Raw genomic sequence first — 20,148 nt, 5'->3', positions numbered from 1 at the left:
ATGGAGTGGAGGCGCAGACGTAGGAGAGAGAGGTGTGTTACCTACGGTGACAACAGAGGGAAGACTGTTGGCGACAGGTGAGGGCTCTCCGAAGGCTTCACTGAAGGAGTGACAGAGCCAGACACAGGAGGTACGACATAGAAAGGCAGCCTGTGGGGCCAGAAAGGTTAGCAGAACCCGACCAGGGAAGCCTTGCCTGTGTGTTTCAGGTGCTCTGCGACCACTTCTATAAAACCTAAAAAAGGAGATTGCTCTGATTGCAACAGGTGTGGGGGACCAGTATCCCATCCCATTGGCCCTGCCCTCCCACCTGTAAGGCAGAATACGGTTGGGAAATCATTGCCATATGCAGAAGGGGTCACTGAGGGGTTTTAAACAACAGTGACATGCTCAGTTCTCTGGGTTGAGGCATCATCACCCTGGTGGGCATGTGGAGGATGGACTGGAAAAGGCATTCAGTTAGAAGACCTCTGCAGGAGTCCAAGGAAGAAACAGGCAAATCTGCAGGAGGCAGGCCTGTCCAGGCAGAGGGCAAGGAGTAGGTTTAGAGAGGGGGCTGAGGTAGAATCCTTGGGCAGTGCTGACTGATGGGTTGAGGGAGGAGGCGTGGATCAAAAATGGGGGACAGGGAAGGAACTGGCTTATGGTGGAAAAATCAGTGCATGTAGTTTGGGGCATGCCAAGTACTAGGGGCCTGGAGGCATCCAGGTGGTAAGAGTTGGCTGGAGGCCTGAGAGAAAACTGAGTCACGAACCTTCAGATGTAACATGGAACCCAAAGTAGGGGTGCAGCACTGATGGTGACTTGTCTTGCTTGGACTAAGCCAGCACTAGCAGGGCACGCTAAGCCGGTCACTGCACAACCCCATGGTTGTGTTCCCAATGTCCATCTCTTCACAGATTGCAGCCTTCTTCGCTGAGTCTCTGCCCAGTGTGGGAGGGCAGATCATTCCCCCTGCTGGCTACTTCTCCCAAGTGGCAGAGTGAGTAGGTGGGCGGGGTCTGCCCTAGGGAGGGCAGGGGTCTAATGAGGTTTTCCAACCTCTGGTCCAAATCCCAACCTCAGCCTGTCCTGACTGCCAGAATTTTGAGACAAAGCCCTTAAAGAAATAATGGCCCAGAGAAGGCCAGCCATTGCCCAAGGTCCCCACCTTACTGCTGGCAGAGCCAGGGTGCAAAGCCCCGAGACCTCCTGGGTCCTGATCTTATCCCTCTCAACCACAGCCCCCGTGTCAGTCATCTCCTCTGCCACAGGCACATCCGCAAGGCCGGAGGGGTCTTTGTTGCAGATGAGATCCAGGTTGGCTTTGGCCGGGTAGGCAAGCACTTCTGGGCCTTCCAGCTCCAGGGAAAAGACTTCGTCCCTGACATCGTCACCATGGGCAAGTCCATTGGCAATGGCCACCCTGTTGCCTGCGTGGCCGCAACCCAGCCTGTGGCGAGGGCATTTGAAGCCACCGGCGTTGAGTACTTCAACACGGTGAGTGATGGCTCTAAGTCAAGGGAGCAACATGCGTTCTGATAGGCCCCCGGTGATCAGCCTGTCCTTAGTCAGCAAAGGCTACAGGGCTAGCACTGTGCCCAGCACACGCTTCCAAGATGCTGTCCTTAAGGAGATTATAGCCAGGTCAGGTAAGAAAACATAAAACATCTTTTAAAATTAGTGTCAATCCAAAAGCTGTCACAAGGGACCATGTCTTATAAAATATATACAAAAATACAAGTCCCTGTCTTCCTTTCAGCAGATGCCACCCATCCTGTGCCAGGCCCTGTGTCAGGTGCTGGAACTTGAGCTGGTTAAGAGTTGTGAGGAGTGTGGTGTGCTTGGGTAACACATGATCTTGGAGCAGAGTTCGCATTGCAGTGGCTCCCTGTCTTTGGGGTACAGGGTCAAGAGCTTTCCCTGAGTGAAGCTGACACATGGCATATTCAGTGGCCCTGAGGCAGCAGTTGCAGGGTAGGTGAGAGGACGGCAGCAGGAGCCCCACAGGAAAGAGCTGAGGAGTCTCACTGATCTTGAAGAGTGAGGGCCACAGGAGGGTTTTAATCCCGGAGAGAGTACTCTTTGGAAAGATCTCTGGTGCTCAGTGTGGAGAAAGAACTGGAGGAAGGCAGACTGATCCAGGGAGGAGAGGAGGAGGCCCAGAGGAGGAAGGGCAGGGACAGAGGGGGTTGAGAATTCACTGTAAGTTCCTCAAAAAGAGCCAGTTTGAATTGGGGACTGAAACATGTCAGGATTTGGCAAGATAGATAAGGCAAGATAATGTCCTTAGGGGTGAGGGAAGTGACACTTTGGTGCATTCAGCCAAAAATCATCACTCTGTCCATGTGACACATAGAGCCTCAGAGAAGCTCACTGTCGGGGAAAGACAGGCTCACAGACACATGGTCATGACAGCGTGGAGGATGAGTGGAAGTAGTGTGTTCACGGTGCTGTGAGAGCACAAAGGACATCCCAGGCAAGAGGTGGGTGAAGAGCTGTGGGACAAGCAGTAGAGGCTTCATAGAGAAGGCAAGACCAGATCTCAGTCTGGAAGGCTGAGCAGGAAATCAAGTGGGTTGTGTAAGGGGAACAACAAAGGCCCAGTGGAGCAGCATCCTGACTTTTGTTTATTTCTTTGTTTTACTTGATCCTCAAGTGTACATAATTAGATAGAATCCTTGGTTCATGGAAGACTCTCAACATCTGTCTGTGCATAGCCCTCTTCTAGTTATTCAGTTAACCTTTATTAATGTTCTAAGCACCTGGGAAGCCAGCATCCCTAATGAAAGCTTAGACCTTGATAATATCATGTATCTCTCCAGATGTTCCCCCCAATTCCCTCTTGTTGCCTCCTCCACCCATCACTCTGAATAACCATGGTAACCATCACTCTCAATCCCATATTATTTAGTTGTTAATTTGACTTTATATGAAGTCTATCATGCTGTATATACTCTGGGGATTTTTTTTTCTACTAACATATCACTAAGAATCCTCCCTGTTGCCTGTCACTGAAGTTCATTTGCTTTGACTGCTTTATAATCTTTGTATAAATGTACCACAGTTCAGTCATCCATTACTATTGCTGTGCTTTGAGGTCGTTCCATCTTTTTTTTGTTTTGTTTTGTTTTGTTTGCAATTATGAACAGTGCTGCTTTGAACAGTTTTCATAAGTCTCTGTTGTACATGTAGCAAGAGTTTTTCTTAGGACTGTACCTGAGGGTGGAATTGCTGGCTCATATGGTATGTGTTTACCCTTCATTTCAAAAGATAATGACATTTGTTTTCTAAAGTAGTTCACAAGTTAACACCCCACCAGTAGTGTATATAGTGTATATCCTTTTTTGTTTTTGTTTTCTTGAGACAGAGTTTTGCTCTTGTTGCCCAGGCTGGAGTGCTGTGGCGCGATCTTGGCTCACTGCAACCTCTGCCTCCCGGGTTCAAGCAACTCTCCTGCCTCAACCTCCCCAGTAGCTGGGATTACAGGCATGCGCCACACCTGGGTAATTTTGTATTTTTAGTAGAGATGGGGTTTCTCCATGTTGGTCAGGCTGCTCTTGAACTCCTGACCTCAGGTAGTCCGCCCGCCTCAGCCTCCCAAAGCACTGGGATTACAGGCATGAGCCACTGCATCCGGCATTCTTCTTTTTTTTTTTTTTGAAACGGGGTCTCACTCTGTCACCCAGGCTGGAGTGCAGTGACGCGATCTCAGCTCACTGCAGCCTTTACTTCCAGAGCTCAAGTGATCCTCCCACTTCAGCCTGCCGAGTACCTGGGACCACCGGTGCATGCCACCATGCCCAGCTAATTTTTTGTATTTTTGGTACAGATGGAGTTTCACCATGTTGCCCAGGCTGGTCTGAAACTCCTGAGCTCAAGCGATCGGCCCACCTCGGCCTCCCAAAATGCTGGGATTACAAGGCATGAGCCACTGCACCTGGCCTATATCTTCTTCAGTGCCTTTTAATTTTTGCCGGCCAAGTGGAGCATAAAACAGTAGCTTGTGTGGTCTTGATATGCCATTCCCTGATTTCAGATTACTTGAAGTATCTCTTCATATGTTTATTGACCATTTGTTTGCTCTTCAATGAAATGCCCATTTGTGGTTGGGCGCGGTGGCTCACACCTGTAATCCCAGCACTTTGGGAAGCCGAAGTGGGCGGATCACGAGGTCAGGAGATCGAGACCATCCTGGCTAACACGGTGAAACCCCATCTCTACTAAAAAATAGAAAAAATTAGCCGGGCGTGGTGGTGGGCACCTGTAGTCCCAGCTACTCGGGAGGCTGAGGCAGGAGAATGGCGTGAACCCGGGAGGCGGAGCTTGCAGTGAGCCGAGATTGCGCCACTGCACTCCAGCCTGGGCAACAGCGAGACTTCATCTCAAAGAAAAAAAAAAAAAGAAATGCCTATTTGTGTCTTTTGTGTCTTTTGCCCATTTTTTTTATTGAGTTACCAGTGCTTAATTTTATTTGTGGGAGTTTTGTGTCTGTTTTTATATGTGTGTGTCTGTTTGTGTGTGTATACCAACACATACATATCTATCTGTTATGCTAATCCCTTGTCTATTGTGTATTTGTGAATATGTTCATCCAGTTTATAACCTGTCTTCACTCCCTTTACATATTTATAAAGTTTTAAATTTTAACATTGTCAACTCTATCATTTTGTTTTATAGACAGTGTTTTTCATATATTGTTTAAGATATCTCTCCCTACTCCAAGTTATAAGATATATTCATTTATGTTTCCTCTTAAGTCTTTTAACATTTTGTTTTGACATATAGGTCCTTAATCCATCTGGAGTTTATTTTTGTACATGATGTGAATCAGGAGTCCAATTACATCCTTTGTGCATGTCATACTACAGTGTTTTCCTTTACTTTTTTTTGTTTTTTGAGACGGAGTCTTGCTCTGTCGCCCAGGCTGGAGTGCAGTGGCACAATCTCGGCTCACTGGAAGCTCCACCTCCTGGGTTCACGCCATTCTCTTGCCTCAGCCTCCCGAGTAGCTGGGACTACAGGCACCCACCACCACGCCCAGCTAATTTTTTGTATTTTTAGTAGAGACGGGGTTTCACCATGTTAGCCAGGATGGTCTCGATCTCCTGACCTCATGATTCCCCCGCCTCGGCCTCCCAAAGTGCTGAGATTACAGGTGTGAGCCACTACGCCCGGCCTCCTTTTCTTGTTTCAAAAATCTTTTGCTGCTCCCTTTGTTCATTAATCTTACATGCCACTTCTGTTAGGTAACCAAAGTTCACACATGAGAAGATCTGTTTCAGGGCTTTTATACTTTTTTGGTCAGTTTTGGTCAGATTACTGTTCATGTACCACATTATTACTAGAGCTTCATAATAGGTTTTACATTCATAATAGGTTCTGGTATCTTGTAGAAAAAGTCCCCTTTCACCTGTGACTATTCCTGTCCCTTTTCTCTTTCATTTAAATTTTAGAGTTACCTTTAAACATTTTATGAAAAACTCTGCTGGGATTCTGATAGGGAAATTGCTTTATCTTTAGATCAGTTTGAGGAGATTGATTTCTTTTTTTTTTTTTATTTTTTTTATTTTGAGATGGAGTCTCGCTTTGTCACCCAGGCTGGAGTACAGTAGCACGATCTCAGCTCACTGCAACCTCTGCCTCCCGGATTCAAGCGATTCTCCTGCCTCAGCCTCCTGAGTAGCTGGGATTACAGGCGCCCACCACCATGCCTGGCTTGTTTTTTGTACTTTTTGTAGAGATGGGATTTCACTGTCTTAGCCAGGATGGTCTCCATCTCCTGACCTCGTGATCCACCCACCTCAGCCTTCCAACATGCTGAGATTACAGGCATGAGCCACCACACCAGGCCGAGGAGAACTGATTTCTTTACAATATTCCTTTTCCTATCCATGAATATGGTATATTTATGTTTTGTAATTTTCCTTATAAAGATCTTGCACACCATTAGATTTAGTCCTAGATATTTGATAGTTTTATCATGAATGGTGTTGTCTTTATATATCTATTGTTTGCAGCTGATGTATAAAATACTTTCTTATACTAATCTTACATCTATCCCCTTGCTAAACTCTATTATTTCTAATAATTCATAGGCAGACTTTTTTTGGTTGTTTTTTGTCTATGTAAACAATTATATCATCTCCAAATAATGGTAGCTGTCATATTACACTGGGTGAGAGACTTCCAGCAGATAGTTGAATACAGGCAGTGACAGTGCTTGCCTTGTACTTGTCCAGTTTATGGGAATGCTTATTTGTCCACTTAGGATGATGTTTCTTCTAGATTTTTACCATATATATATGTATATATACACACACACATACATACACACACATATATATATACTTTTTTGTTTGTTTGTTTTGAGATGGAGTCTCACTCTGTCACCCAGGCTGGAGTGCAATGGCATGATCTTGGCTCACTGCAGCCTCCACCGCCCGGGTTCAAGCAATTCTTATGCCACCAATTCCTGAGTAGCTGGGATTACGGACATGTGCCACCATGCCCTACTTGTTTATTGCATTTTTAGTAGAGATGGGGTTTCGCCACGTTGGCCAGGCTGATCTTGAACTCCTGGCCTCAAGTGATCTGCCAGCCTTGGCCTCCCAAAGTGCTGGGATTATACAGGTATGAGCCATTGCACCCGGCCTAGATTAGATTTTTACTATATGTTCTTAATCAGGTTAAGAAAATCTCCTGTTACTTAACTTACTGTGAGATTTTACTATGAATAGGAATTGAATTTTATCCTGTTCTTTTTATGCACGTAATAAAGTAATACTTTTTCTCTTTTAATTTGTTATCATGGTGAATTATATTTATGGCTTTTCTAATATTAATCTTTGCAGACCTGGGACAAATGAAACTTGGGTATGGTATATTATCATTTTTATATATTATTGCATTCTATTTTGTTTGTGAATTTGGCCTCTATTTTCAGGAGTAAAATGTTGGCTCAAATTTTTTTCTTATACCTTGGGTTTTGGTAACTGGGTCCTACTAACCTTATAGAATAAATTGGGAAATATTTCTTCTTTTTCTTTTACATAAAATTGGGATGATCTGTCCTTTGAAGGTAAAAACTCACCTATAAAGCCATCTGGGCCTTGTGTTTTGTGGGAAGATATTTAACTGCTGCTTTAACTTCTTTAAAAGTTATGTTTTAGTGAGTTCAAGATGCTATAACTATAACAAAATACCATAGACTGGGTGGGTTATAAACAGATTTCTCACTGTTCGGAAGGCTGCAAATCTAAGATCAGGGCACCAGCATGGTTGGGGTTCTGGTGAGAGTTCTCTTCCGGGTTGCTGACAGCCAGCTTCTCGCTGTACCTCATATTGTCGAAAGGGTGAGCGCTCTCTGGGATCTCTTTTAGAAAACCGTATTCGCCTTCATGAAGGCTCTATTCTTGTGACCTAATAACCTAAAGGCCCCACCTCTTAATACCATCACATTGGAGGTTAGGATTTCAACACATGAATTGGGAGAGACACAAACATTCAATTCACTGCAAGTTATATAGGGTTTTTAACGTTTTCATATTTGTTCTGCCCCTTTCCTCTCCTTCTGGGACACTCATTTGCATGTTGGTATGCTTGTGTCCTTGGGTCTATATGACTCTGTTTTTCTTTATTCCTTTTTCTTTCTGGTCTTCAGACTGGACAATCTCAATTGACTTTTTTTTTTTTTTCCTGAGACGGAGTCTCGCTCTGTCGCCCAGGCTGGAGTGCAGTAGCGTGATCTCGGCTCACTGCAAAGCTCCGCCTCCCGGGTTCACTCCATTCTCCTGCCTCAGCCTCCCGAGTAGCTGGGATTACAGGCGCCTGCCATGATGCCCAGCTAATCTTTTGTATTTTTAGTACAGACGGGGTTTCACCATGTTAGCCAGGATGGTCTCGATCTCCTGACCTCATGATCCACCCGCCTCAGCCTCCCAAAGTGCGGGGATTACAGGTGTGAGTCACCGCAGCTGGCTGACATTTTTTTTTTCACTGATTCTTTCATCAGCCGGCTTAAATCTGCTGTTGCCAGGCGCAGTGGCTCACGCCTGTAATTTCCTAGCACTTTGGGAGGCTGAGGTGGGCGGATCACTTGAGGTCAGGGGTTTAAGACCAGCCTGGCCAACACGGTGAAACTCCGTCTCTACTAAAAATACAAAAATTAGCCAGATGTGGTGGCATGCACCTATAGTCCCAGCTAGTTGGGAGGCCTCTTGGGAGGCCAAGAGTTTATAACTGCCTTAGACTTTACTTCCTCATTCTGCAGAGCCTCAAGGTAGCCAGTGGTGAGAGCTTAGGGCTTTCTAGATCTTACCTGAACATGCACACAGCACTGGGCATAAGCACATCCCTATGCATATGAATGGCCTTCTAGACTCCCAGGAGTACGTCACAGCCTTTCAAAGCCCCCTGTAGCCATCTCATAGTAACAGAAAGCAGATCAGTGGTTGCCTGGGTCCAGTAGTAGCGGGACGGTTGCACAGGAAGTGATGAAAATGTTCTGTAACTTCACTGCGAGGGAGGTTACACAGGTACATACATTTGTCACCTCACGTTGAACTTTATACTTTAAACACAGTTTATATGTAAATTATACCTCAACAGAGCTGATGTTTTTAAAGATGTAGTTTAAAAACGAAAACATGGTCTGCAGGAGACGCCTTGCTCGTGACCCTCTAAAATACAGGTCTCCACTCAGATACCTGCAGGACGAGGACAGGGTGGGCGAGGGAAAGGAGCCAGAGACCTCCAGGTGTGTGTGAAGCAGCTTTTCCTGGGTGGGGCTTGGCGTGCTGCGCTCACTCTCCTTCAAGGAGGAAGTGCCTAATCCAGTCCTCTGGGTCCGGGCCCAGGAGATGGGGTCTTAAAGCCTCTCTTGGTAGAGACTAGCCCTGTGGGAACAAACAGGACACCCTCTCCTCTGATTCTGTATCTTCTAGGGGCTCCTACTGTACTTCAGGGATACCTGACCTGGGTTGCAGTCACATTAGGTCCTGGAAAGCCAGGACAGCCCATGTTAAACCCCATTTACTACTGCTGAGGACTAGGCCCCAGTTGAACCCCACTTACTACTGCTGAGGACTGTGTGCCCTAAGGGGTTTGGGGCCTGTGCTCTTGCCACTGGCCTTGGAACACGTGTGGCAGTTCTTCTGCCTCACCCTCACTCTGGGGCATGGCCCACTCTGCCAGGGCATCTGACATGTTCTTTGTCCCTGGCTCAGTTTGGGGGCAGCCCAGTGTCCTGCGCTGTGGGGCTGGCTGTCCTGAATGTCTTGGAGAAGGAGCAGCTCCAGGATCATGCCACCAGTGTAGGCAGCTTCCTGATGGAGCTCCTCGGGCAGCAAAAAATCAAACATCCCATCGTCGGGGATGTCAGGTGAGGCTCTGGGGGCAGCAGTCACCACCCACCTGCCAAGGCCCAGTGTGGTACCATTTTCTTCACCTCCTAACAACCTGGGATGGTGGGGTTATGTCCACTCTCAAGAGGAACTGAGACACTGAGAGGTGCTATTGCCCAAAACGGCTCTCCTGGGGAGGAGAAAGCTAGGACATGACCTGATCCCTAGCTACCCCTGAGCCTCTCTCCTCTGTCCACACCAAAGATCTCTCCCAGCCCAGTTATTCCCTGAAACTATTCTTACCACCTTCTGAAGGTGCCTCCTGCACTCAGCCCCCCCAGGAGGCACAGGTAGGAGCCCAGAGGCTGAGGCCAGCACCCTGGCCCCTCAGGCCTGGCCTCCTGAGATGTCGTCACCTTCCCTTGCAGGGGTGTTGGGCTCTTCATTGGTGTGGATCTGATCAAAGATGAGGCCACAAGGACACCAGCAACTGAAGAGGCTGCCTACTTGGTATCAAGGTATTTTCTTCTTGAAACAAGTTGCTTCCTGGAGTAGGAGACACCACAGGTACCTCTTTGCAGGGCCAGTGGAAAGGAGCCTCATCTGCACCCCCGGCACTCTGGGCCACAGACTTGACTGAAAGAGGGCTGGGGCTGGCGGGTGGGGGCGGTTGTTGGGGGACAGTTGATCCTATCAGCTGAGGACAGAGATAAGTGGTGTTAGCAGTTCTGTACCCAGTGCCTGACTACAAAGGCTGCAGATGAGACACAGGCTATTCTCAGACCAGAGCAGCACCTCTGCCTAGAATGCCCAAGCTAGCAGGGCACTCAGACCCAGGAACCCCTAATGCCACCTTGGCCTGGGGAAGGGAAACACCTTCTCTATTCACACCAGGGAGCTGTGGCAGCACTAGACTCAGGGTTCCCATGCCGCACGACCGGTGGTTGGGATGGACAAGACTCCTGCTCCTAAGCTGGGTCGGGGGTGTCTCAGAACTCAGACTCTACCGGTTCCACTGCCCTGGTTTGCTTGTCCTTTCACTTGGACCCCAAGTCCTCAGGACTTCTTCTCCTTCTAGTTGAATTATTATTCCCTTTTATCTCCATTCCCCAGGCCTACCCCTTCCCCCACGCCCACCATGGAAAGCTCTTCTGGTATTTGACGTGTCCTTATTCAAATTGTGAGACACGCGTGGTATTGATGTAAATCTCTGTGCTGTATGTGAACTTGGCCTTTCCTGGTCCCTGCCTTCTCTCTGCTGTCAGTCACATCCCCAGCTTACTCCTACCCCCCTCCCAGGAGCCTCAGGGATTCGGAATGGTCAGGTGGCATGGAAGGAAACAGATCCCAAGTTCAGCCCGCTCTTTCGTCTCACAATACCCTGGGGGTGCTTTTCCAGTTCAGTGAGGAAATGGGTAAGTCACCTGCAGTTACCCTGCTAGGTGGCAAGAGCTAGATCTGGCCCCAGGGCCGTCAATAACTCCAAAGTCCAAGCCCTGTTCTTTCTGGCATGGCCATGGTCAGTGCCAGAAAGACTGGGACAGGAAAATGAAACCAGAAGGCAGACTCCCCACCCCCAAGAAATAAAAATAACAAGGTTTACAAAAGAAGGGGAACAATGATCAAAGAATATAAACACAATCATGCAGACCCCTCATCTCAGAGATGAGGTTAGACTGTGGACTAAAAGTGATTATTAGCTACAAATGATGTTAAGATAAAGCCATCTTCCTAAGAATAATTGGACATTTTAAACTGGAATTGTAAGATAACCCGGAAGACAGGGCAGGAAGATGCCTGAAGCTGGTGAGGGGCACATGGAGCTCATTACACCAACTGCAATGTTGGACATTCTCTATATAAGGAAACAATATACATCACGTAAACCACACAGAAAACCAGAGAGTGCAGGTGACTCTTGCAGTCTGGTGTTTCCCTGTGGCCATTCATTCTTGGCTTGGACTGTGGCTCCAGGGTTAGGTGAGGCAAGGTGCCTGTTCTGCAGGGCAGCAGGCTCAGGGCCAGGTGCAGTGCACTCCAAGCAGGCTGCTGTGGGCCAGATGCGCAGGACTCTGGGAGAGGTGACCAGTAAAGTGACCTGGCAGGAACTGGCCCATGGAAGGCTCTGAGGACAGTGTGGCTGGAGCACTGGACATGCGGCCAAGGCCAGGCTGAGGAAGGCCTTGAAGGCCATGTGAAGGGGTGTCCTGTCCTCACAGGCTGAAGGAGAACTACGTTTTGCTGAGCACTGATGGCCCTGGGAGGAACATCCTGAAGTTTAAGCCCCCAATGTGCTTCAGCCTGGACAATGCACGGCAGGTGGTGGCAAAGCTGGATGCCATTCTGACTGGTGAGCTTGAAGCCTGAGCTTGGCCATGTCTCTAGAACTCAGCCTGAAGCCAGCAACTAGAGCCTCCCAGCATGGAACAGGGAGGGGACAAGAGTCCAAGAGCAGAGGCACATGTCCTCTGGACAGGGCAGGGAGCAACAGAGAGGGTCTTTCATGGCCCAATCTGCTCCTATTCCTGCCTGTACCTAAGAGAGCTTCCTGGGCTGTCAGGAGGTGGAAGGTGAGCCACCACCCAGCCTGCCTGAGCAGGCGTCAGATGTATGCAGGACAAAGCAGTACTGGGCCTGAGAAACAGGCCATAAGAACTACAGTGGGAGTTGAGACCCCATTACCGCCAGCCTAGGATGTAGAGATGGCAGGAGTTTCATTCTGTACATGAGACAGGTCACACAAGGCTGCTGAGTGGCTGAAAGATTGGTACCACTGAGGACTGACGGAACGCAAAATGAAAACTCTACCCCACATTCCCCATCACCTAGGATGGTCGTGGTCAACCCAGGGTTCCCCCTAAATCCACTTACAAGGAAATCTCATGGTTGTGTTGCCATTTACAGCTCAGTGAGACCCTAAATAGGCACAGTTGCATCTCACAGTAGAGATCAGAACTGCCAGCCAAGCAACCTGTGCCCTCCTACCTCTGGGTGATCACTGCTACCCACAGGCATGCTTAATCCCAGGGCTCTGGAGCTGGGGGAGGCCCATCCCTGCTAGACACAAATTGGAAGTGGTAGGGATATGATGAATAGGAGTGTTTGTGGAGAGCAAAGGCTGGCCACAGAACAGGCTTAGGGATCCTGGACAGAGCCTACCAATCTCAGGAGAACTGAGGGCTGGCTTTGTTTTTCAGGAAACTGCTGCCACCCCTTTGGGGAATGGGACATGAGTGTGGATAGCCAGAGGGCCCAATCTCTAAACTGTCCTCCAGTTTGGACACTGAAGTCAACAGGGCATCTTCAGCAGAGAAAGGTGACTGAGTCGGCATCGCTTTGTGGTCTTTTTCAGACATGGAAGAGAAGGTGAGAAGTTGTGAAACGCTGAGGCTCCAGCCCTAAGCCAGCCCTGCTCTGCCTAAGTGTACTCCAGGTGAGTGGGCCTTGCTTCTTACTCTTAAAGATGCACAGTGGGTTCCTTACCATCAGCAGCAAGCAGCCTCGGCAAGCTGAGCCTTTTTTTTTTTTTTAAGACATTTTTTTGTTCTGACTGATGCTCCTTCCCAAAGGTTAGTTTCTTCAACACTGGAAATTCTCCAATGCTTAGCTTGCACTCGATGGCAGGAACAGCTATAGCCTCCCTTGAAACCTATGGGGCTGTATCCACGTGGAACCCCAACCCTCCCTTGCCTCTTGTAACCACCTAGTCTTATGCCCTAAATACCAGACCTGGAGTTGGGCTCCAATCCAGCCAATAAACATCCCCTGCCAGAGCAGGCTTTTCTTCACCAGCCAGGAGGGGCACTATTGTGCCCCAATTCAGATGGCCCTGGCGCTGCCCTAGTGTGTAAAGAATCCCATTTTTTCATTCATCAATCAGCCAAGAAGGTTGGTGTTCCAAGGTGTCCCAGAGGGGACATGCCTGCTGGGGAATGTAAGCCCTCATCACTGCCCCATCCTCACTCCCCATAGCCCTCTCATTCCTTTCTTTGAAGGGGGCTCAGTCCTAGGCAGGGCAGTCCTTAAAGGATACCCCCACAACTGGGCCTGTAGCTGGAAGAGTCTGCTGCAGGAGAAAGCCCCAAGTCCAGGGCACCTGGCACCACCCCCCCACCCCGAGCAAGAGGTCTCACACAGCATATCCCACACTCACCCAGGCTTGGGGGTTTTTAAATTTTATTTCAAAAGCTTGGATAGCTTCAATATCCAGGTTGTGGCAAAATCAGGACACGTGTAAAATACCTTACAATACATTAGATTCCCAAAAGGTACCAAAAAGTACAGTAAAATTAACACTTCCGTTACAGGAAATGTATGACGCAAATAATATAAAATTAAAAGGTGAAAAAAAAGGTGACACTGGTTTCCTAAGATACAATTTACTCTTTACAACCAGGGTCCACAGGTCCAGGCTGCAGAGCGGCAGCAGGAAGCAGAGCCTCCCAGCTGCTTCTGGGGGACCTGGTAATAAAAATCAGCCCATGATGGCGCTATGGCCTCTCAGACACCACACGCTGCCTAAACACCTTAAACACCTAGAGCTCTGGAAATAGTCAACAGGAGAGTGATTTCCATGGGGGAAATTTTAAATAAGATGCACATGGGACAGGCAATAGAAAGTTTGCCAAGTTAAATTTGGTACATAATTGTGTTCACTCCATATCCAAACAAAGCATGTGTGCGGTCAGTTGGTCGCTCCTGCTGCCGCCTCAGTATGGCTTGTAGTTATTCTGATGGCCACCACGTCGCTGGCTCTTGCCGTAGTTTGTACTACCCTGACCTAGGGACGAGAACAACCATAGCAGCTACTATTTACAAGCATTTGCCCTGTGCCACGCGCTTGATATGCATCTTCCCAGGACCCTCACCAGCCGTGACAGCAGAGATTGCCTTCCTCATGTTACTAAGACCCCGAAGTCTAAGGCTCAAAATCAAGTAGCTCCCGTGGCTGAGCCAGGCCTGTCTGACTCCAAAGCCCCTGCTGCCAGTGGCTCCTACACTGTCCTGCCTCCCCTGGGGACGAGGGGTGAGCGGATGGGGCCTCCCTCTCTCCTACTTACTGTAGTCGTAGCCGGGGCCGTAGCCGTAATAGCCATAGGGCGAGTAGTCGTAGCCGCCATAGCCAGGCCCGTAGCCCTGCTGGTAGCCGTAGCCCTGGTTCCAGTAGTTGCCGTAGCCCTGATTCCAACTCTGACTCTGACCTGTGGGGGGAGCAGGGCACAGGGGCCCGTGGACCATTTAGCATACGCAGGAGCTAGGATGGAGGAAATCCTGCCCTTTGGGGTGGCAGGGTTACTGTGGCAACTCAGGCAGAAGCCAAGGGGCTGCTGTTCTGGTGTATAGGGCCCTGGGCCCAACCCTGCATCTGAGAGACCCAAGTAGAGGATCAGAGACCAGGATGCTAACTTTACTTGGGGCAAACAAGGCAGCTCACTCACTCAGTCACTCTCTGATCACTCCCACTCTCCTTGGCAGCTTAGCCTTTAAAAAGATGCAGTTCAGGCTTTGGAGTCAGAGGGGCCTGGGATGGAAGGGGATAAATGCCTGGCACAGCTCTGCCCTACCCACCCTTCTGCCTACCTGCTCACAGGTGTACCAGACTCAGGACATCCACAAAGCCAAGACACCCATCACATCCCCTCCCCCAGAGTGTAACACAAATGCGCTCTCTGCCCTGGGCACCAAAGCCATTCCAAGGGGCAGCAGCAGGCAACAGCCTCAAGCATACAGCCCTGACCCAGAGCCATTCCTATTCCTGTTCGTCCCCCACCTCACACAATCTGCCCACCCCTGCTGCACAGCACCAGAGGGAGCCCCAAGACAGGCTTGGAAGGCTCCATGTAGGCAGGGAAACAGGACCTATCTTCATCCAGGTTCCACTCACCTCCACCTCCACCACCACCTCCGCTGCCTCGGTTCCCTCGGTTGCGGTTTCCACGGCCCCCAGAGCCATACTGCTGCTGCTGATAGACTTCTTTGGGCTGGGCCACCTTGATCTCACACTAAAAGTCAAGAGGACAGTGGTCAGGCCAGTAGGACAAACTCAGGGCAGTGACTGCCCAAAGACCTTCACTGCGACAAACATCAAATGGTGGATCAGGTCCATTTGCTGAGAAACAAAATATGCTAGTATGCTAGTATGGGAGGCCACCTTTGGCCTCATGGAATCCCAACTAAAACCAAAGGCCTTCCAGCAGAGAACCCTTCCCACAGAATGCACTTGAGATGGGCATCTCAGCCCCAGAGCAACTCCATATCTAATGGAGGCAGGCAACTGGGCCAACGGCAGCCCACGGGAGCAGAGGACAGGCTGGGAGCAGGCACCACACCTTGGTCCTGCTGGGCTAGAGGGTCAGACAAGACGTCTCAGGTGAGGGGCCTTAGACGATGAGGTTTTAACATCTTTTTCTCTTTACAGAAGAAACTCATCTCATCCAAACACACGCTATTGAGAAGGCGAGCCTGACCTCCCTCCTACAGATAAAGTCAGCTTTCAGAGGCTCAGGGTGGGGGGCCTGCCTGAGGCCATAATGCTTACCCACCCCCTCCTCCTAACCACTGGTCTGTTGGGATAACCCAGATGTCTGCATCCCCTCAAGTCAGTCAATTTCTTTTCTGTCCACTGGGGGTGGAATGGGGTAGGGTGGGGTACTTTAAAGTGCTCCTGCTTAAATAGACCAGACCAGTGTATTTCTAAAGAAAATCCTGACATGCACACCCATTAAAAATAGTACATTTTACAGTGTCCCAGTCATACTTTTAATTGGCAAATTAAAATAATGCAATCTGATATATTCTATCCTACTAAATTAAAAATACTGAATATAACAAACTAAATATACTTACTCCTAAGACTCACTACCAGTAGTTTCACTTAAACTCTGCCTTAGAGGCTCTTCCCACCCATTTCCCATTATAGCACATAGAGAAAAAGGCCTCTATCACTGTCCACTGGAGTAATAACTACTGCTTCCCCTAACTGCCTCAAAGACTGTCATTTTATAGAAAATTTAAGACTATCCTAATCCAGTCTTCCCAAACTCCCAGCCAGGATAGAGACTTCCAGGAGTTCCACCTGTCCCACCTTATCTGGCTGCCAACTCCTGCTCAGAAACAGAGCCTGCCACACCCTGCCACTGCAGGCCGCACCCTCAACTCCCAACTGCCAACTTGAAGCCTGAACTACCCTTTCCCTGACCAGAGTTCAGGAGGGGAAGAGCTACACCTCCCTGCATATGAATCCACTCATTTGAAAGCACAACTGACCCTGGATTTAAGCTGGCCAGGACCCTGGGAGATCTTTGGAAGGATTTTTGCCTGGGTTTAGGGTTGACTTAAAGAGGTGCCCAGAAGACCAAGTGAGGCAGTTCATGCCTGTAATCCCAACACTTTACAAGGCCAAGGCAGAGGATGGCTTGAGCCCAGGCAACATGGTGAGACCAGGCTTTAAAAAAACATATGAGCCAGGCATGGTGGTACGTGCCTGTGGTCCCAGCTACTCGAGAGGCTGAGATGGGAGGATCCGTTCCGCCCATGAGGTCAAGGTTGCAGTGAGCCATGATTGTGTTACCGCACCCCAGCCTGGACAACAAAGCAAGACCCTTTCTCAAAGCAAAAAAAAAAAAAAAAAAGTGCTCAAAGTGGATGGAAGTGGACAAAGACTTGGTGTTGTAGAAGGAGGTAGAAAGGCTCAGGAGTAAGAAAAACTTCACCACAGAGGAGAATCAGTGAGTTGCAGAAGTTCTAGGATCTTCTGAGACCTTAAACTGCAGGCTTCATACCCCTGGACTCAAGAATCTAGAACTGTCACCTCTAGCTTTAAATGAGGAGCTAAAGAGGCTACTCAACCTGCTCTATTCACAGAGGCCACCTTCTCCTGCCTCCCTCACATCCTGTGTTGTTTATTGGCAGTCCTCCCAGCCTGGGAAGTCTTTCAAGGATCGGAACACTGCCCCAATCAGGGCAGCATACGCTTCAGAGAAATAGTAAAGTCTGACCAACCTGGAGAGCTCCTGCATGAGGCCCAACCCCTAACCCATCCCTCTAGGGGCCAGCTCCAGCAGCACAGGAGGCCAAGCAGAGCTGGGAACACCTTACCTTGCTTCCACTGACAGTATGGAACTTTTTCTCCAGAACCTTCTTCACGGGTTCTTCTTCTTTAAAGGTGATAAACACAAAACCTCGTCTTTTGTTCAACTTTGGATCCATTGGCAATTCAATGGCCTCAATCTGCAAAAAGCATAAGCAAACTCAGGCCCAATACCTCCCTACCCCAGAGCATATAGGGGACTCACAGGAGAAAAGACCCCATTGAAGGCAGAGGGTGAAAAATAAGCCCTGCCTGGAAGGGTCTAGCCAGCCAAGGATACCAAGGACCAGAAAGAAGGCAGCCTTAGGGGCAGCTGATGGGCTATTCCCAGAGCCACACTCACCTCCCCAAACTCGCCAAAGTACTCCCTGATCTTTTCCTCAGTGGCTTCAGGATTCAGACCCCCAACGAAGATTTTCTTCACCGGGTCCTTCTTCATAGCCATGGCCTTTTTAGGATCAATGACACGGCCATCCAGCCTGTGCTCCTTCTGATCTAGGACCTGTTCCAACAGAAAGGGGTCAGGCTGACTCAGCAGCATGAGCCAGACAAGGCCCTTCTCTCTAAGCCATAAAGACACCAGTACAGATACAAACATGTGTTTCACCCCCTCCAAATTCTACCCCAGCTTAACCTCCCAACCCAATTTTCATCAAACCTCAAGTACAGCTGGTTTACCTCGACACCTAGAAAACAGTCCTCACACTTAAGCCTTTGATCATGCTCTTCCTGCCCAAGCAGTCCCAGCGTGAGGCCCATCTCCAGAAGCAAAGCAGCAGGGACTCAGAGCATAGGCTGAAGATGGGCCACAGGGGAAGGAATCCTCCTCCACTCCCTACTAGCTGTGACCTCTTCTACTTACATTTCTGAGCCTTAGGGTTTTGGTTTTTGTCCTGTAAAATGGGGCTAAAAGCCTATCATACCAATCATGGACTCTCTTGTAATCCTCCCAGATGTTTAGCACCGTACCCAGAATAGGCACAGAAAAGGTAATGAATGTCAACTATAATCTTCCCGAACCACTCCAGCACATTCTCTCACTCCCAGCTTAATTTGTATTTTCATCCCCTCAAAAACCGGAACATAACCGCTGGCTTTGAGTTTTGCCCAAAGCACTCAAATCACATGCAGACCACACAAACTAGTCATGCTGTAAGAAAGGTGTCCTCTTAGAATTCAAATCGTTTCCACTGAGACTGCTGAAATCCAGTACCCAGCTTACCTTCTCCACACTGGCTGCATCTTTGAACAGGATAAACCCAAACCCTCTTGACCGTCCAGTGTTGGGATCCATTTTTATTGTACAGTCAACGACCTCTCCAAATTTAGTAAAATAGTCTTTTAAATCTTTTTTGCTAGTATCCCAGCTCAGGCCACCAACGAACATTTTTCTGAAATGGTAGGGTGAGACACATGGCAACAAGTCTTGTAAGCAAGCTGTGATTTTGGAAAGGACTGGCCCTGGCAAAGTTCTCACGAAGTCTACAGCTACCCTTAGAGTCTGCAAGGAGCACCTTAGAAGGATGTTAAATCTCCACTACCCTCCAAATTGAACTCAACCAGGACCCTAACGAGGCTTAACAAGGCTCTGCAGCCCCAGCCTGTGAGAAGCAAAGAAAGGACCACCTCACCAGGGGTATGGGTCCTAACCACTCATAACTGGAAATTCATGTGTTCTACAACCATGTAGCAAAGGGCCAGCGTCTTCACCAACTCCTGAGAACTCGTTTCAAGGAACTCGATGCTTCCGGGGGCCAAGCCCGCCCAGGGTTCAGACCGTGACTCCGCCCCCGGGAGAGGCGGAGGAGGGAGGTCCGGGCCCCGGCTCGCGCCAACTCCGCCCACGCAGCCCCCGGCGCGGCCCAAGACGCCGCCGGGCCCCGGGTCCGAGCGCTTTCCCTCTTCCGGGCCATCCGCCCGCCCCTGCGCCGGCTCCGGCCTTGGCCCTGGCAGCGCGCGAGCGGCCCCGGGGCGGCGCCAAAGTCGACCCAACAAACTCCCGCAAACTCCAGCGCGAGTGGCAGCGCCAGGCCCGGCCCGCGAACGCAGCGGCGACAGTCCGCGGGCCGCACCAGCCCCGACCCGGGCCAGGCCGCCGCCCCTCCCCCCGCCGCGTGGCGCCAACAAAAGGCGGCCCCGGAACAAAGGCGGCGCCCCCGTCCGCCCGCGGCCGCACCTACCCCGCGTCCTCCTCGTTCTTGCTGGCGTTGATCTGGTCGCCCTCGGCGCCGTTCTGATTCCCGCTCGGGGGCGCCGCGGTCGCGCCTCCAGCCCCCGCCGCGGCGCCCGTGCCAGCCCCGGCCGGCGACTCGCCTTCGGGGACGGCCTCATGTCCGTTCTCGGTGGCGCCCGTCGTCTCCATGGGCTGTTCCTCGCCCGCTTCCGACATGCTAGGCCGAGGCGCGGCGGCTCCTGCAACCAGCGGCGACAGCGCGTCAGGCCGGCGCGGCTCCCGCCAGAGCTCCCGCCCGCCGGCCGCCGCTCACCTCGCCGCCGATGACGCCGCGGGGCCCGCTCGTCCCCACCAGCAGGGGAAGGCGCCGCGGGCTCGGCCGCACTGAAGCTCACGCTGCTGAGGCCTCGCCTCAGTCAGCCCACGAAGCTGCTCCAAGTGTGTCTCCTCCTCCTTGGCCGCCGCCGCACGGGAACCCACCGACCAACAGCCAAGCTCCCTCCCGCGCGGTGCCGCCGCCTGACAATGCCGACTCGTGGCGCCCTTTATAATGCCGGAGCCGG

General features: G+C 50.2%; 2 protein-coding genes across 17 annotated transcripts in view; one reads left to right on the top strand and one right to left on the bottom strand.

Annotated features, from left to right (window-relative positions):
• The window catches only part of PHYKPL (5-phosphohydroxy-L-lysine phospho-lyase), a 25,053-nt gene extending 8,990 nt beyond the window's left edge, over positions 1 to 16,063 (top strand). For 5 of the 15 annotated variants that reach the window (XM_055386425.2, XM_063707023.1, XM_055386418.2 and 2 more), the window contains 7 exons: positions 900 to 982; positions 1,224 to 1,479; positions 9,207 to 9,361; positions 9,752 to 9,841; positions 11,543 to 11,673; positions 12,676 to 12,756; positions 15,742 to 16,063. In XM_055386425.2, the coding sequence (XP_055242400.2) occupies positions 900 to 982; positions 1,224 to 1,479; positions 9,207 to 9,361; positions 9,752 to 9,841; positions 11,543 to 11,673; positions 12,676 to 12,725 (765 nt within the window). In that variant the 3' untranslated portion in view covers positions 12,726 to 12,756; positions 15,742 to 16,063. Of the gene's footprint in view, positions 1 to 899; positions 983 to 1,223; positions 1,480 to 9,206; positions 9,362 to 9,751; positions 9,842 to 10,622; positions 10,739 to 11,542; positions 11,674 to 12,675; positions 12,757 to 15,741 lie in introns of those variants that run through there. The other 10 variants (XM_031006559.3, XM_063707026.1, XM_063707025.1 and 7 more) reach the window with 8 other exon arrangements.
• On the bottom strand, positions 13,483 to 20,148 carry HNRNPAB (heterogeneous nuclear ribonucleoprotein A/B). 2 transcript variants are annotated; one of them, XM_004043117.4, is made up of 8 exons: positions 19,899 to 20,148; positions 19,593 to 19,824; positions 18,635 to 18,803; positions 17,756 to 17,914; positions 17,421 to 17,552; positions 15,208 to 15,325; positions 14,384 to 14,524; positions 13,483 to 14,103 (listed from the first exon to the last, which is right to left on the bottom strand). In XM_004043117.4, exons 2-8 carry the CDS (start codon positions 19,799 to 19,801, stop codon positions 14,033 to 14,035), a joined length of 999 nt encoding a protein of 332 aa, XP_004043165.1. In that variant the 5' UTR covers positions 19,802 to 19,824; positions 19,899 to 20,148; the 3' UTR covers positions 13,483 to 14,032. The 2 variants fall into 2 exon arrangements, with proteins under 2 accessions (XP_004043165.1, XP_004043166.1); XM_004043118.4 differs by lacking the exon at positions 14,384 to 14,524.

This window comes from Gorilla gorilla, chromosome 4 (genome assembly GCF_029281585.2).
Source record: "Gorilla gorilla gorilla isolate KB3781 chromosome 4, NHGRI_mGorGor1-v2.1_pri, whole genome shotgun sequence".
Taxonomy (NCBI): Eukaryota; Metazoa; Chordata; class Mammalia; order Primates; family Hominidae; genus Gorilla; species Gorilla gorilla.
Note: the sequence above shows the minus strand (reverse complement) of the source record. Positions and strands in the feature narration are given on the sequence as shown.

Coding starts and splice junctions, on each gene's coding strand:
- HNRNPAB (XM_004043117.4), bottom strand. CDS start 19,801: ATGTCGGAAGCGGGCGAGGAACAGCCCATGGAGACGACGGGCGCCACC. Junction 18,804..19,592: donor AAGAACGAGGAGGACGCGGG/GTAGGTGCGGCC, acceptor CTACCATTTCAG/AAAAATGTTCGTTGGTGGCC. Junction 14,525..15,207: donor AGGTGGTGGTGGAGGTGGAG/GTGAGTGGAACC, acceptor CTCCCCCCACAG/GTCAGAGTCAGAGTTGGAAT.